Source organism: Diadema setosum, chromosome 4 (assembly GCF_964275005.1).
Source record: "Diadema setosum chromosome 4, eeDiaSeto1, whole genome shotgun sequence".
Taxonomy (NCBI): domain Eukaryota; kingdom Metazoa; phylum Echinodermata; class Echinoidea; order Diadematoida; family Diadematidae; genus Diadema; species Diadema setosum.
In genome coordinates, this window is record NC_092688.1 from 9,631,820 (window position 1) to 9,649,676 (window position 17,857).

Here is a 17,857-nt window from a genome sequence, read left to right on the forward strand (position 1 = left end):
CAGGCTCCTTGGTGGCTCTGCCTCCATGCCTACTTTTCTATATATCTTTTTAATTTTCTCTCCAGAAAAAGTTTTCCTTAGACCTATTCTGGGTATGATGATGGATAATCCGTTTTAATTGCGTGTCGTCAACCCATGGATAAGTTCTGTCTATGTCCAGAAGTATAAAAGAAACAACTTACTTACACTAAAATTGGTTGCAATTTGAGTATAACAGGTCAAGAGAGCTGTTCATCACCTACACGGAGTTGCACAATTATCTGTGACTTTTAACGTACGCACTTCACAAATTTTGTTATGCGTCTGGTTTTTTGTTGTTGTTGTTGTTGTTGTTAGTGTTACCCGAATGTTGACTGATTTAATTCTCTGATATTTATGTGTATTATATACAAAGCAACATAATAATCAGGATCAGATTTCCCTTTAAAGAGATGGTATAGTTTTGGTTGCGACCTGACTTCAGGTTTCTAACTTTTTTGTGAGATAATGAGAAACATCTTATGATTCCATAAAATATGAAAAAGCATGTAATTCCAAGAGGAATTCAACGTTCATTTGATGAAAATTGGTTTTGAAATGGCTCTATGGCTGAGATATCCAAAACAAGCGATACTAATAAAAGGTGGGACCTAACTTTTATTAGGATCGCTTTGTTGTAGGCCCTACTTTGTTTTTGGATTTCTCAGCCATTTCAAATCCGATTTTCATCAAATAAACTTTGAATTCCTCTTAGAATTGTATGTTTTACAACTTTTCATGCAGTGGTTTGTAAGTATCTCGCAAAAAAAAAAAAGTTAAAGCTGAACGCTCACCTCAACCAATACTATACCATCCCTTTAACTTACTGCTGTTATACGTGGACAGTGAGCGATACGGCTCTCCTCTGAACAGCTTCCTCAGTTGTGTCGGTGTACGACTTATAGCAAGTGCATACATTTTTGTGGCTATAAAGTCATTCTTCTCCATACTAACATCTACGACAAAACGCATATAGGTTTAACGAAAACAGAGATCCGAGACAAAAGCCACAGGGTTACATTTTGCCGGCCAGGGAGCTTCTCGTGCCGCTCACAAAAAAACAACAACAAAACAAAAACAAAAACCAAACCAAACCAAACCACACACACTAGTCAGGCACTGTCTTGTCAAGGTGAGGTCATTCTGTTGTCCACATTTATTCATGGATAATATATCTCCTGCAAACACACACACACACACACACACACACACACACACACACACACACACACACACACACACACAAAATGAAGTAGAAAAAAATTGGCAAAGGAAACAACCAGTCCATTCTCGCACGTTCATTTGGCATAAACCAAAAAAAAAAAACCCGATGAGATCATAGTCCAAATCTATCCATTCATATCTCGTTAGCTCATCCATTCACGTGCGAACCAACAAAAGAAGAGTCAGAGTGAAAATCATATTTTGTGTTATAGTAAATGAAGCAAAAAGAACATTCCCCTGGTTTGCTTCTTAGCTTAGAATAGGAAAACAACTCGAGGCACAAAGAGGCAGATTAGATTAGGCATCTACAACACTCATTTCTAAGTTATCAGAGAAATCCGAGTTATGAATATTAAAAGGGATGGCTAGTACACTGTAAAAACATGGGTGTTAGATTTAACACCACGGGTGTTAAATCTAACACCGATCAAACTTCAATAAAGGACCACACCCACAGGTGTTAAAAATGCACTGTGATGGTGTTGAAAAGTGTTCACCTGACACTTCGTGGTGTTAATTTGACACTGTACCTGGTGTTATTTTGACACTGTACTGGTGTTAATTAAAAAATGACACCACATGGTGTTGATTTGATACTTGTTGGTGTTAATATCAATGGTTTAACACCCGTCCAGCTTCAATAACGACCACACCAGCTGGTGTTACTTTGGTGTAAAATTATTTTCACATTTTTTCAAAAATCTAGTATTTTAATGTAAAATTCTTGATCGTCTTGTTTAAATTAAAAATCAACAAGAAGTGCAGTTACTAAGAAACTCTTCAAAAAACAGTTTAAAATTTGGAAATGACACCCGGGGGTGTTAATTTAACACCATAAATGAGCACCGAAAATTTAACACCAGCTCGGTGTTCACTATTTAACACCGGACTTTTTGCAGTGTAACTGATCAGTGGGAATCAGTGGGAATGCTGGGGATGATTGTTCCGATTCTTGTGGGATTCATTTAAGAGTACATTATATATCTATTGTTGTGTGAAAATTATTTGTGTCAGAACCGTCTCGTATTCAAGTAATGTGCAGTTTAATGCCCCGTCACTGTAAAGGCATGCTAACCTGGAAACATTAAACTGCACATTACTTGAATATGAGACCATTCTGAAGCAAAAATTTTCACACAACAATAGATATATCCAATGAATCCCACAAGGATTAGAACAATCATCCCCCAGCATTCCCACTGATCAGTTACTAGCCATTCCCTTTAAGATTGTGTAGCTATAAAGATAGTCTTCGTAGTGTTCTCCATCTCCTAATAATGATTTCCCCAAGTGTGTATCATCAGAGTTCCCCCGTGGTTTCTGTCTATAATCCCTCACGGGTAATGCCAATAAAATAATACTGGACAGCCCAAGCCCCTTTGCTTTGTCACTTTGTCAAAGATATTCGAGCAAATCAGGTAAATCTATAACAGGTATGCAGTACCACCATGGAGCCCAGTCTTATAAGAGTTGCGATATTGATTTGAATCAATCGTAAGTCTCCTAGCCAATCGCATCTTTGCGACTGATTTATATCCATCTTATAAAGAAGGTTGCAATGCCAGTCGCAACTTTTTGGACTGAACAACTGATGGCAAATCTCCCGAAAGTTGGGATTGATTCGAAATTAATCACAGCAAATTAACAAAAAGCAACACTTCACCCTGGAGGTTACCATTCAAAATCAACCAGTTATCCTTGACATCAAAATCATGAATAGAGTATCATTATGATAGAAGAAGGAATAAATTGATGACAATGTAAAATGAAACTAATTTCAAGGTTGCTGGGAAAGTATATTCGTAACACAAAGATATCAAAGGGAGGCCTATACTGTTTGAGTCATATTCAATTCATTACAGATTGCTCGCAATTTGAATTTGATTTTTGTATCAGGAAAGACATAAGTTATAAATCGCAAGTTAAAAATAATCTCAAGTTTCGTGATAACTGAAATTGATTTCAATAGAAGCTTTAATACCACGACACCATGATGAAAAAAAAAATCAGTCCATCTATGTCTCTCCCCCTCCCTCTTGTTCTCTCTCCCTCTTTCTCTCAGACGTATACATAAACAGGAAGTAACATTTTAGTGTCTGGTAGAATTTAATTTCAAAGTGATAAAATTCTACAATTATTGGGTCCATTTTCATTTTTTCAATAGAGGATATCTCTCCAGAAATACAGAAGTTTATTTAGAATACTGAATAAGCGTATTTATACATGTAAATACGAAACGACAGAAATATTATACAAGTGATGATAACGACGTTTTGTCCAAACGCTATCCTATGTGAAGTGTTTTATTCTCTTATTGGGCATTCCAGTTTTCTCGTGAATATACTAGATGCAAATTACATTTTTGCATGTGACATTTGGCCTAAAATAAGGGCTTTAAAAATTAATTTCGTGTAAGCAGAGAGTTTATCACACTGTCCTTACAACTGTTTGGAAATTCCTCTCTTTCTCTTAACGTGGAAATCATGCTCCATTGAACAACGTTGAATTCAGAATAAACATTAATTTTCGCTTTGTAAAGATTATAAACTCATCAGAATACTTTGAATTTTTCAGCAATTAAAACACCCAAGCAATTAAAAATCACGGGAACAAACACAAACACTTTCAATAGATTAACAATTATAATAATATCAAAGAACGAATCGATCTATAATTTGGTAAACTTTGTAAATTAACAAATCTACAAACATTAAAGGCCTTTTGCTCGACCCGCATCTGACAGTTACGTGTATATACCACCTTTGATCTATCTGGTATTAAGATTGCCAACAAAGTTGAAAGTTGCCTCTTTGCTGGGATTAATACCATCCGAATATAGACAGTAAAAAAAGTATTCTACCACCAACCCATCAATCAATATTACGATTTTGAAGAAAAAAAAGTTAAAAAAACAACACAGTATCGGTGTGTCAATCTACCAATAAAACTGATACGTTCTGGCATAACAATTTCAGCCTGACTTTCCCTTGAAATAGATGCACTTGTAACACATCCGCCCTTCGGCTATTTTGCGTGACCGTGTTTTCACTCTGAAAAAAAGTCAACCGTCTTTGTTGTTGTTGTTGTTGTTGTTGTTGTTGTTGTTGTTGTTGTTGTTGTTGTTGTTGGCGGCGAAGTTTAGGGCGACCTCTTCCGAGCCCCTTGACGAGAGCGTAATTTCTTTAGGAGGTCTAGCGCCCTCTGATTATCCGGTCCAGGTTTCCGATACCACCACGGCGCCTTCTTTGGTTCCACACGGGGCGTGTCCTTGGTGTCTGGGGTATCATTGAGCACCCTCTCAACAAGTTCGTCACGTTTGCCTGGACATTAACAAACAGAGGTCAGTGTTACTTGCATGAAGCATAAAATGAAACTAGCAAGCAACACCAATTATTCGTGTGTGTGTGTGGGGGGGGGGGGGGTTTGTTTTTGGGGTTTTTTTTAGCAATCATCAAGCAGGGTATGAAATGAATGATGCTGTGCTGTTACTTCACAGAGGTTTACATCGGCAGAAGATCAAGACCAAGACAGAACAAAATGGCTGCATGCCTTATGGACTCTGTGAGGACAAAATCAAGGTCGCTTTCATCATCACTACATTGAGCACCATCATATCGCAGCAGATATCATCATTTGTTGCTGTTGTTCTCTCATCAGCACTCAAATCCTTTTCTATACCGAAAGATGACATTGACAAGGTCTAAATGCGCTCTCTGACTGTATTAATAAATTGATGAAGTAGCACCTTTGTATATATACAGTCAAAACTGCATATAGCGGCCATCCAATTTAGGGATACGAAAAGAGTGGTCGTTAAGGCAGGTTTGACTACATAATGATTTATAGTCAATTTCTTGAATGCTCCAAGATATTACCATCAGGACCGGAGTCCCGTTCATCTCATTGGAACAGGTCTTTGGGATTTTAATTCTGTAACTATAGCGTTTCTTTGTTGCTGTATCTGAATCATTACATGCATGTAAATGGCACAGTAGGTTGATTGATATTTGCGCTACACAAATCACAATTATTATGATTATCATTATTATTATCATTTTTAATATAGTATGTCTGAGACGCTACGTCTGTTGCTACCTTGCTCTCCTTCTCGCCACGGTTCGAGACTCATGTTTGGTATGACGTCTTCGTTCCGACAAGACACCCGGATGTTGGCAAAGCCCGGCAGGGTGCCGTCAATGTCAGGAAACTTGTGCTGTCGGGTTAACTTGTAGAAGGATGTCTCCGCTCTTTGCATGTAAAACAAATTTGCCAGAGGAATTGAAGATGCCTCATACCATTATACAACCATGAATGACTAGGATTTGCGTGAAATGCATTTTAAAGGACAACTGATGCTTTATAATTATGCACAATATATACCAAAACAAAGGCATAACTAATCCAAGTGAAACATCATCAAATGCATAGTACACATGGTACAATATTTATTGTACCATGTTTACTATGTTGATGATGTTCCACTTATTGTACCATGTGTACTATGCATTTGATGATGCTCCCATTGGTTTAGTTTTGCCTTTATTTTGCTATGACATGACTTAATTGTATGATGGTAACTTATTTCTATTCACGTCCCTTGGTCCGCTTGATTTAAAGATATTGGATCGTGTAAAATCTATCATATGATTTTAAAACGAAAACAACAAAAGAAAAGCAAGTATATTTTCCTCGAAACTGAATTAGTACATTGCAGCCGATATCATCTGGCATCATTTTCACCTTATACTTGGGGAATGCAACCTGACAACGACAACAGTTGAGGATTGTCTCGTATACCTATATTGTTCCCAAGTTTTTTAAGGCATTTTAAGATAACAATGTTCAGCTCCAAAAAGGCTCAAATAATTTGCTTTACCACTCATCTGCCACCACACACTGTATACAGAGACATAATTATCAATCCGTAAATAATCCCTTTCAGTCGCAGTTCCTGAACCTTTATCATAGCACTGATTTTCAATCTTTGGGGTAAAATGTTGTTTAACTGTAATTTAACTATACGAGTCGGGCTTGATAGCATACAGCTCGGACGCCAGGTCGAATACTTGACTAACCCTGAAGGTGCTGGGCGCTGGTCAGGTGACCTGAAGACCAGGGGTTGGATGGTACGCATCCCGTTGGCATATTTACAGATGATGCGAGCCATGGTAACCTTACGTATCTCCTGCAACTGGTCTGTGGTTCAGTGCAGAGAGGGGAAATATCATGACATCTACTCGATTTTTTTCTTTTTCCTTTGGTTCGTGAATAAGTTAATTTGCAATAGATAACTTAGATTAAAGAGTCAAGTCTTTAATGTTAAACTGATTTTTTTTTTACACTGAATTGGTGTCATCCAGATCTGATTAATGTTACTCCTCGCTCTTATAAATTGAACTGAATCGAACTGAAAATGGATAAGATTAGATTAGATCGCATTGAACTTGCAATTAATCCCAAGACAGAGATGAATGGAATCACTTGCCCGGCGTGAAGGCCTGCTCTCCGTTGGCGTTCTCGTACCAGAAGCGATCACCGAACTTGAGTCGCTGAAACTGACGACCGATGATGCAGGAAAGGGTGGGGCCCATCAGCCCGCCGCGGACGGGTCTCTCCGATATGGCAGCCACGAACAGATCAATGTCGTCCACGTGTCTGCAGTACAACCGTAATTGTGAAAGAGTAAAACAATTACAGAATGTACATGGATTCGCACATTATGGGTTAGGAAAGAGACAATCGCCACTGAGTGTCTGCTTATTTACCGTCAAACCCCCAAAGGTTCAACAAATAGTTATTTTTTGTTTTCTTCATCGCAGCACAATCAATAACACGCATGCACAGTGTACATGAATTTCAACATAAGTCATGTAAGTAGTAAATAAAAAGGGGATACATTATACCTCAGAAGGGGCTAATATACATAATAATAAAAAAAAAATAAGCATTATAATGATAACTCAATCAGAGGATGGAGATGGGGGACCCATTGAAAAGCGAAGCTTTTATAGATTGTGGGCCCCTGTACTGTCTGTGTATTCATTTTTTCTTCTTTTGATACAAAAGTCTCATCTGCCACTAACTTCACTGAAATTTTCATGAATCTTGGTAATCAGTACTATTTCGTCAATGCCATGGCGCAACTTAGAAGTGTTCCTAGAGCCACGGAGGAGAGAAAAAAACACCGGCCTCCAAATGTTCTTGTTTGGTCCCTACAGAGTTTGACGTTACAGAATGTTACGTCCGTCTGGTCTCACCTGTAAGTCCGCTGAAATTTGACCAGGGCACCTGCCTCGAACTCGTTGGCGAGATCGTTGAAGCTCCGCGCCCGCCGCAGTCCGCACCACTGTCGCCATGCGTTGTAGGCTGGGATGCCGTGGTCGCGCCCTCGCTGGACGTTAACGGCTCCGAGATCGAGTCCCTCTCTGACCGATGGAGAATGGGTCAAAGGATCCATCACGAATTGAAGCGACAAAGTGAGGGAATATAACGTCAACAACAAATTAACAAAATTAGATTTAAGATTAATAACATTGCCCCTTCAAGAAAATTTTAAAAGTTATGATCTCTTCGAATAATGTGTTGATTAATAGTACCTAAAATTGCGCATTTCTCAGTAGCTGTTATAGCGTTGCACGCGACCAGTGTTATAAGAAATGTAGCGAGAGATGAAGTGAGAAGAAGTGACGTTGATGCTCTTTCATTTTTCTCCCTCGCCGCGCACTCCTTCCATCACCTTCCCTCACCCTACCCCCCCCCCCCCCCCCGCCTCCACCCCTTCTCTGTATCTTTAGAGCGCCACTTACGATCCCGCTGGGTCAGCAAAGAGATGTCGCGTGAGGAAGACGGTGATGTAGCCGTCGACCTTGGCAACCAGCTGCTGCGTCATGCCCCTGATCAGCGAGTCCATGCCTCCGTTGGCGACGTCGTAAACGTGCGAGGCGTTGAAGAAGACCTCACCAGTCGGTATCGGCGGGAAAACCTAACAACATGGGTCGGAAATTTATAAGCTTCAAAATAGGATGAGGCGCATGGTGTGAGAATGCGATGAATTAAAAAAGGGGTACTAGGAAGGAAAATAAAGGAAAGCAGAAAGAATTACCAAGTCTGTGGCTATTTCTTCTACACACATTTAGACTGGAGAATTCGGATGGAAGGACGTACTATACGCTGACGTACTAGTACTCTTACAAACTTGATTCGGAAATCAAAGGTTCGGAAATCATACCACGTGAGTCGTGAGGTTGGTCTTTCCACCATCGTGGCGCCTAAACAGACTGATCATCCATGGCGATCTTCCCGGAGGAGAGCCGGTCCCATCTTGGTGATGGGCGCATTTCGTAACGATGCATGGTTAAACTAGCCTAAGTGGAATTTACCACCTGGCCTTGAATGAAAGCATGACCGCTTTTGAGGGAAAGGGAGAAAACTTGAGGGACAAGCTAGATTAAACGAGCTAATAAACAGAAATTAGAATGTGATAACGATGTAAAAGAAATGAAAGAGGAAATAAAAACGAATAAGAAGTTGTTGAACAGAGTTAGTTGTTGTTGACATCCTTCGACAAGGTATTATGACGCCCGGCTTGACCCTGGTGTATAAAACGATTATAATATCAATGATCGTGTGATTTTGGGGTAATGAATGGTAATCGTTGGGTCCTCTTGGAGAAAAGTGCTAATTTTATAGGCCTGCTCATAATAGGCTATACTGTGGACTCCCAATATAACGAACACGGTTATAACGAAATTCCGGTTACAATGAAATAAACATTCAGACCGCAACATTATCGGCTCTCTTTCTTTTATCGTTTATTTGTTCAGTTGTTACTAAATTTCGATATAACGAAAGAAAACTGCCGGTCCCGATAGGACTTTGTTATGATGGGAGTCCACTGTCGTGACTGACCACCCTCAGTAAGATGGACAAAGTTAAGTCTGTGACTACCTCTCGATAGTTTGCGTCCAGTCGGGTGAAGTTTGGCGGAACCTGGCTGTGGCCCATGCGGAACGCGCTACTAGTAAACCCATTGGAGACGGACGGATTGACGTCGACATCATACCCGAAGAACTGGGCCGTTGGGTGGACCCTGATGCCGTTGGCGATGAGGGCGCTCCGACCTAGCAGCGTCGGGAGGTACTCGTTGTAGACAATGTGCTGCCACGATGCGACTACGATGCGACGAGCCTCCTGGTAGAGTCTGCGATTTAGAGGGGAGCACTTTGGGTTTGTTCGGGTTTTTTTTTTTCTGGACAAATGATCACTAAAGGGAACATTTTTATGTCGAATGGAAGCTGAAATTTCAAAAGGAAACAGTTTATTATCATATGGTATGGAATATTTGAATACTGAAGGAATAATGCGTTGTTGTGTTGTGTTCTATTGTATTGTATTGGAGTGGCTGATGCAGGGGGGGGGGGCGCAACCGGTGCACCCCCTTTATTTTTCGTTAAAAACAAAAGAAACAAAAAGAAAAAATGAAATGAAACCCGGAAGTGGCACCAGAAACATTAGTTGCGCCCCCCCCCCCTTACAGAATTCCTGGATCCGCCCCTGGCATTGCATTGCATTGCATTACATTGCATCGCATTACATAGTATTGTATCGTATGAAAAGTCGCCGTCATGAAAAGATATACAAACAAATGGATACACAAATTGATACTATACTTCATCGGAGGGATTAACCAACTCAGCGCTGCTGGTATCGCAACAGCGCTGTTTTACAGAGGGGGCCCCCTACTGAGGAATAATATACACGAAGTAGTATAATACAACTACATGAAGATGTGGAATAGGAACATTTGCATGTTGAACACGTTGGGCGAGGGAAAACTTACCTCTCGTCATCCCAAGACGGGTTCATGTTCGCCAGCCGAGAGGCGACGTCATTGTGCATTCGCAGAAACATCGTGTGCAGGGCGGTTAGGACGGGCTGCTCTGCCGCTCGCTCGTCACCCGATAAACCGCACTTTCGATCGACGCGCTCGAAGATGCAGTCCCGATGCTCTTCATCCAGTGGGAGGAGGGGGAGATTACCCGGGGAGATGGGGTCGCTGAGTGAGCGCAGCTGACCTCGACCTGATAAACCACAAAATAATCTTGCATGGTTTGTTATTCAAATACAGGAATTATAATGACTCGACAATGACCATTATATGGATTGTATGTCTCTAAATTTCCCTGGATAACCCACCAAGAGAACATGTAGATCATTTTACTGAGGATCCTCGACGCCCTGTTAAGGACAATCAAGAGTAGAAATAGGGCCTATATAGCGGGCGTTTGTTCCTTCGTGCAATCCACTACGCACGCCACGATTGGTTATTAGTAGCTGATCGTGGAATTTCTGCTTTATGTCGATCACACCATGATTGAAATCGTAGTCTGGACAGTGAGGTAGTCGTGGTGACCGTATCAATCATGAAGTCAGTCGTGCCCACACACTAGTACGCTGATACACATTTAGTGGACTGTACTAGTCATGGAAGAAGAAGAAGAAGTGTCAATCGCGTTGATCGTATACGATCATAGCGATAGCCACGACTGAGCTCAAGATTGGGTGCGAACACGATTCCTCCATGATTCAGACCACGATCGAATGCATGTCTATAGCCGAGATGTCAACACAATTCTCTAGTTAATCCTCTCACAACTACACACACCAAAATTCTATCTTTGACATCGAATATCAATAGGTTTTGACAATGGTTCTTACAGAGCTCATAAAGAAATAAGCTCGGCTAAGATCTTACCGCGCGTTTTATCTCTGAGAAAATCGGCCTCGGCCTTGGACGAGCCGTAGATCTGAGAGCCATCGACGTACGAAGTGACTTGATTCAGCTGCTGTCGGGGTCCCGGCTGGCAGTCGACCCCCGGGCTGGGAACCGAGCGGACAAACGAGATGCACCGGCGAGAGAAGAACGTGTCGGGTTCCTCCATCATGATAGGCATGCAGAAATCCGATTCCTGACATTCATCGCATTCTCCTACGTTTTGAATGATTTGAATATCATACATTTGAATAATGCATAATCAGAAAGGTAGCATACTTGATTATCTATATTATGCACAAATATACAGATGCACAAAATTGGTCCAAGTGCCATGCTACTTTACTGTAACTCTGCCCGTTTTATCGAAGCCAAAAGGCGAGCTCCGCATTATTCTGCAAGGGCTCATCTACCCAGTAAGCTTATAGGCCTACACATTACTTTTAGAGTGGCGTCACAATGTCCAGAAATAGACATAATGCAGCTGTACGAATTTAATAGAATTTCAGTTTCGTGCGAAGTTAGCACGAACATGGCAGTGCACTGGCATTACACATTCCTAGTTTCGCTCATGTTCAGTTTTCCAAGTTATCATTAAACATTCAATTCATATTCAATGTACATAGAAAATATTTATATTCTCTAACTAAATAGGAGCCGGTAAAGCTTCAAAATATCCCACCCGAAATAGTCCAAGTTGTAGGCATATTAAAGCAATGAAGAGCCCATTATGAGGTAATGGACGTGTCAAAACGGCGAGACTGAGCCCCTGTGATAAACGTTTATCATGTTTATGGTTCCTGCTTTTAAACGTCTACACAAAGTTTTGGCCGCGGCTCGAGCTTTGGTGTCAATGCGGTCCTAAGTCCGTCGTTCATCCCCTCAAGCAACGTCAAGCACACATTCAAAGTATAGTAAAAGAGTTGCCTATCACGTAACGGTAATTTCTCTTACATTAAATCATAAACAATTCACTTTTCTTCTAAAATTTCCATGAAATTCCGAAATCTCACATGAACTGTTTGTTAATTGAGTATATCATATTCCCAGTTCTAGTAGACGTTTTTGCCGTCTGGTTTCAAACTCAATCGTCTTCAGTATGTAGGCCATATGGTGTTTTGCCATGCATGTGACACAGTTGACGTAAAACTATAAAATAAGAAAACAAAACAAAAAATACTCAAACGACCGAAGCAAAGCAATCATTTTAGATTAAATGAACCGTGGTCTTGGAGCTTTACTTGTGTCCGTTCCCGAGTGGCCGACATCGTGGTCGAGAAACTGTCCGAAGTGGGCGATGATCGCGGTGTAGTCGGGAACGAAGACATGAACGAAATGAATGATGTTGGACGAAACGGTTCGCGCACCCGGGAGCGAAGCACCGGTTACGCTGCGCCTGATCGTTTTGATGCCTGGTCACGTGATTATACAGAGCAAGAAGGGAATAGAAAAGAGTTATAAAGTACATATTAATCAGAGTGATGCAACTGGGCACTGACCTATTTGCACATCACTATCATGGACTGCTATAGAATGTATCACCTACTGAATTTGTACATCGTGACGATAACTTTGACAACCTTTCTGATCTTCACACATAAGCTTTAATTAACATGATTAATGGGAAGTTTAGTATGGATCAAGTTTGAATCTGGGATGGTAGTCATCTGTCTGGTTTTACGAGGAGCTTTTTATTATAATCCCTATCGTACGTAGGACTTCGAAATGCTTGCAACAATCCGTGCATTAGGGTCCATTTTTACAGTTATAGTGTGCACGTAATACTTGCAATTGAACAAAAATAGATCACACAGAGCGTCACGCAATAACATTTTTTTTTTTCTGAAAGGGATCGCAATTAATTATGATCGCTCCTTATATACTATAGCTAAAAATGAGTTTCATGTTGTATACGTCGAACGAGTAGTAAAAGTACCATCGGCAAAGTCTGGCGGAAGAAATCTCTGGAACGGCGAGAAGGCTTTCCCCACGTTCACGTGGACCAGGTTGTTGCAGGCGCCGTCGAACGTGCGTAGTCTGGTCGACCTCGGGCAGTCCTTGAACGTGTAGTTGAAGCCAGCCATGCGGCAGAGCTCGGGCAGGGAGTTGGGCGCCACGGACGTTATCTGCCTGTAGTAGTAGAGTCGAAGTGATACACTTCGTGAAAGCATGCTGGAAAGTTCTTCGATGGTGTCTATGTACCGTATGCCCCCCCCCCCCGAAATCATAATGGAACCCTCCGCAATGATAACTTCAAAAACAGCGCATCTATCCAAATACAATTTCAGTGTATGAAACTATAACTTATTACCCACATCTAGTAGAAAACCCCATCCGATTTGCTTCAATAGTCAAAGAGAAATGAGGAGTTTAATGTCAGGATTCCCTTCCCTCCGAGTTGTATTCACACACTATGCAGTTCCAAGAGCATCCAAGTGCTAAACCTGTAAGAACCAGACCCATGACATGTAGGTTACAACGATCCACATTTCTCTGTGACCGCTTAACGAAATTGAATGGGGTTTTCTGCAAAATGTAGCTACGATGTTATATTTTAAGACTCTGAGGTAGCATTTAGACAGTTTAATCATATTGGAAGTTATCAATGCGAAAATCTGATTGCAATTTTGGGTGGACATATATTGCATCTCCATCATCTCTACTTTTGCGGCCACCATACTACTCAAGATGTTAAAGAGAAGTCTTTTTGAAGTCACTTCCACGAAAATAATGTTTAATGAGGTGAACAATTTGTTTTCTTGACCCAACGTTACTATTGATATGAAAAACGGCCACATTGTGACTAAATCTACTCTTTCCATGTCATTGAAATTTCGTATAAACCATTCCGTCAGTATAATGTTGTCATTTGCTTTATGTTTGTACTTATATGAAATAACGAAAAGAATAAAAGAAAAATAGGTACATTAAACATCACATAAAGACAAAAATTGTCATAAATTTTTCAGACTAAACGTTGGTTATTTTAAATGTCGATTTACAGATAACCTGTCAATTGCCAAAAGTTATATTTTATGAATTACACAGCAATAAAGAATGGAAAGCTGAATCCTTTTCATCGCTGATTATATCAGTTGTTGATCAGAATCGGGATTGACAACACTGTGGCATTTACCGTTTCCCGAAGATTTCCGTAATATTCTCCGCGATCCGGGCAACCATGGCGAAGCGCTTGCTCCGTTTGTTCATCTTGCTGAACTTTTGATGAAGATACTCGGGAGTTCGTTTGTATTCTTGGCTTCTCTGCCTCGCCACATCTGTCAGGAAGCAACCAGGGAGCAAGAATTGATAGAGAAAACAACAACAACAACAACAACAACAACAACAGCAACAACGTAATGTGCAGATTTTCATGCAACAGACAAAATGGTGAGACCATTTGATACTCGATTTACTTGAATTATTCACATTCGTTGTTACCGTTTTATCATAAGCCGATGAAAGATGTGCATTTTGCTTCAACTGAAGAGGAAAGCGTGATGTTACAATGAGAAAGTGTTGAAACCGCTTGTGCGTTATGATGGGCTAAAACAAAAAATGCCCAGTTTATAGCATCATCTACACCTCCGTACAGCAACATTATCTAAATATAAACCAAACATTTTCAAGAGTACCTTTCCTCATTCAAGAAAATAGAGAATAGAATAGACCGGTTCACTAAATCATATTGTAGGAACATTTTTTTCAAAGAATAAGCTGTGTCGAGCTTGTCAGCCCGAAAGCTTGCTCGAGACGTTTAACGTTTGTAATCTTCCTTTTCTATAGGAATTGGTCTATCTGTACCTCTGAGGTAAATCTTCTCCCTCAGCTCCACCCATTTGGTCGAATGCTCGATCTGCCGAGTGATTTCGTCAAGCGATGGCTCGCCGAAGCTGTCCGAAGTTGGCCGGTGGTGAACGAATGATAAACTCCGTCCGACAAGACAAACCGAGAAAAATCTGATAAATGCAAAACGAGAAGAAAAGGGGAAAATGGGGCTCTTATTGCTTGACAACTTCCAAAGTATATCTATAGGACCTACATGAATGCATTTAAAACACAATACACAGCCCACGCAGAGAGGATGCATTCTTACAGATCAGTTATTATAATCTAGACACCGCCAACAACATGAGCGAAAAGGAAAGAAAAAATAATTCATATGATAATACTCATGTCACTGATATCAGTATGAAACCATGATAATCTTATGAAAAGGCTTATCATGATATAAAGAGGCTTAATCTATTCTAACGTTCAAGTCATTTAATCTGATTATTGCAGGCAAAAGTATGGTATAGATGTCTACATGCAGACCTAGTCACAACAGAGGTGAGACGCCCTCCAGGAAAACCATAAGTTTCCTAAAAGCACAGGGAACACCCACTTCAACCTCTCACAACAGCTAGACCTATCCTTGGGGTTTAAAGCCAACTTACATGCATATTGCAACATGGAGTATTCTCCTCGTCGCCAGACTCGCAACCAACAAAGTTAGGTCCATGATAATTCCTGACCAGCGGGGGAAATGCAGACAAGGTTTACACTGGAAAGAACGCCACAGAACTAAATTCCCGAAGGCTTCGAAGACCCTCTGCATTCTATGCGGTCTGTAGAATAAGTGCGATGATTAACCGCCCTGCGGAATATTCATGGAGCATTCTTATGCCGGGAAATGATTTTCATACCAATCCAGCGATAAAAGAACGCAGGCCACACGTGTCAGTACTGAGCCCTGTATGATATTATCATAAAGAATTTTACCCCATCAACAGTGGCCGATCCAGAGAGGGGGGGGGGGGGAGGGCGCAAGAGGCATACGCCCCCCTTTATTTATCGTTAAAAACAAAAGAAATAAAAAGAAAATAATGAAATTAAACCCGGATGTGGCACCAAAAATAATAGTTACACCCCCTCCCCCTTTACAGAATTCCTGGATCCGCCCCTGCATCAATGATGTTTATGCGAGCTTAAAGGCTGAATGCCCCCCCCCCCCAAAAAAAAAAAAAAAAAACCACGTTTTCAATAGGCCTATCAATCAGTATTGCTGATAACACTAGTTTGCTATAGCTGTATATTATAGCTGAGTATCATAAGCACATTTTTTTTTCGCTGCTTAATTTAGCTCTGTAATACATGTACAGGGCCCTGGCCTCAAATCAACAAAATGCTATAGTAACACATTCCACATGGGTCGCATTGACACAGGTGCGCAAATGGATCCTAAATAGTCCCGCCAACAATATCTCGAATTGCCTGTATTTACGGAATGTCCATTTCACCTTAACCGTCTGATTCATGACGTCATTCGTCATACGATTCTAGCAATCCTTAGTAGCTGCATGCCAACGACATCCTCATATTAGCATGTTCATTGGTATGTCTGCATGGCTAAAAAGACAATAAGGTATACATCACGCGTTAAAGTATCATCATGTTTTGAGAGTTCCAAACGGCCCAAATGGGCCGCGGGACATGTTTTATTATTTCTTTTTTCTTTTTTCTTTTTTTCTTTTTTTTTTTTGGGGGGGGGGGTCTCAGGAACGGGGCGGGGCAGGTTGAGTCCTTAAGAAGAATCTAAGGACGGAACCTTAAAACATTCATGGATGCACAATTTTTTTTTTTTTTTTTGGGGGGGGGGATTTTTTTTTTCGGTTACAGCTCGTTATTCCGAAGGTTCGTTATTCCGAAGGCTCTTTATTCCTATAAGATTCGTTATTCCGAAGGTTCATTGTTCCGAATTTCATTTTCGGATTAACCAATCTTCGGAGTAACGAACCTTTGGAATAACGCCACAAATTTTCGAATTAACGAACCATTTTTCATTTTCGGATTGACGAACCTCTAGGTATAGGGAATTCGCGTGTTTCGGATTAACGACCCTTCGGAATAGCGAACCTTCGGAATAACGAACAGCACCCTTTTTTTCAATAAAAAACTTTGACCCCTATAAATATTATGATAGGGTAAACTCAAGAGTATAGCCACACGGTGGAAAAGCAGTCAGTGCATTGTAACCATGTACACTTGTACATGCCAGGTAACTGAAGACGACGCAAAATTTAGAAGGCGATGACGCCCATTCAAAATGAAATTCAGCAATTCCATACTCAACACGTTCAAGTTGACTCTGGCACTTTAATCATAGTAAAATCAGACGAACAAAATTAAAGATTAAAAATTCTACATCTCAATCACATAATATACAATAACAAAAAGTTGTGGAATATCAAAGTTAACGTGTTTGCTCATAATACATTCACATTGGAAGGGATGGAAGAAATTGGAAGTTTTGATGGCATCCCTTCCAAAAGTTCTTGATAAGGGGTCAAATTCCTCACCCCAGTCTCTATGAATCTGGAACAAGCGATAGGCCCTACTAGTATGGTTGAGTATAAGTGGAGATTCATTATGTATTTTAGAAAATGATGTTTTGCTTTACTATTATTATTGCATCCATCAACAATGTGAAGCACAATATTGACTTTGCTCCCTTCTTCATTTCCTTCCGTTTTTTCACGTGGTGTTTTGCACAAAGTGAATTAATACATAATTAAGTACTAACATTTCATATTATTGAACATGGACCCTTTGTGCTTTGGGTGCCGATTGATACCGAAATCCCCAAAGCGTTTTAAATACTAGTACTAGGACAAAGAGGGTTAATTGAAGTCTCATGCTACATTACGTCCAGCCAAGCGTCCAGCTAAATGCTGCCCTCAATGTTCGATTTCGAACGGCTCGGTCGGTCGCTCTCGATCTCGGATCCATTGAATGAGCTGCATGCACAGTCCATAGGATACCATACCAACACACATGTGTACACAATAGACAGTGTACGAT

General features: G+C 40.6%; 1 protein-coding gene across 1 annotated transcript; it reads right to left on the minus strand.

The window, feature by feature from the left end:
• Positions 1-4,375: 4,375 nt before the first annotated feature.
• Positions 4,376-15,678, minus strand: LOC140226845 (salivary peroxidase/catechol oxidase-like). The gene is made up of 14 exons (XM_072307274.1): positions 15,454-15,678; positions 14,819-14,973; positions 14,151-14,292; positions 12,951-13,144; positions 12,256-12,426; positions 10,997-11,230; positions 10,082-10,322; positions 9,190-9,442; positions 8,049-8,224; positions 7,500-7,667; positions 6,728-6,897; positions 6,318-6,438; positions 5,338-5,489; positions 4,376-4,562 (listed from the first exon to the last, which is right to left on the minus strand). The coding sequence occupies exons 1-14, from the start codon at positions 15,612-15,614 to the stop codon at positions 4,381-4,383; spliced, it is 2,520 nt and encodes an 839-aa protein (XP_072163375.1). The 5' UTR covers positions 15,615-15,678; the 3' UTR covers positions 4,376-4,380.
• Positions 15,679-17,857: the final 2,179 nt, after the last annotated feature.

What these genes read in the sequence shown, in the direction of transcription:
- LOC140226845 (XM_072307274.1), bottom strand. Translation starts at nt 15,614, where the DNA reads ATGCAGAGGGTCTTCGAAGCCTTCGGGAATTTAGTTCTGTGGCGTTCT. An exon ending in TCTCAGAGATAAAACGCGCG is followed by an intron (nt 10,323 to 10,996) that starts GTAAGATCTTAG and finishes GTGGTTTATCAG; the next exon opens with GTCGAGGTCAGCTGCGCTCA. An exon ending in CCGTCTTGGGATGACGAGAG is followed by an intron (nt 9,443 to 10,081) that starts GTAAGTTTTCCC and finishes TCTAAATCGCAG; the next exon opens with ACTCTACCAGGAGGCTCGTC.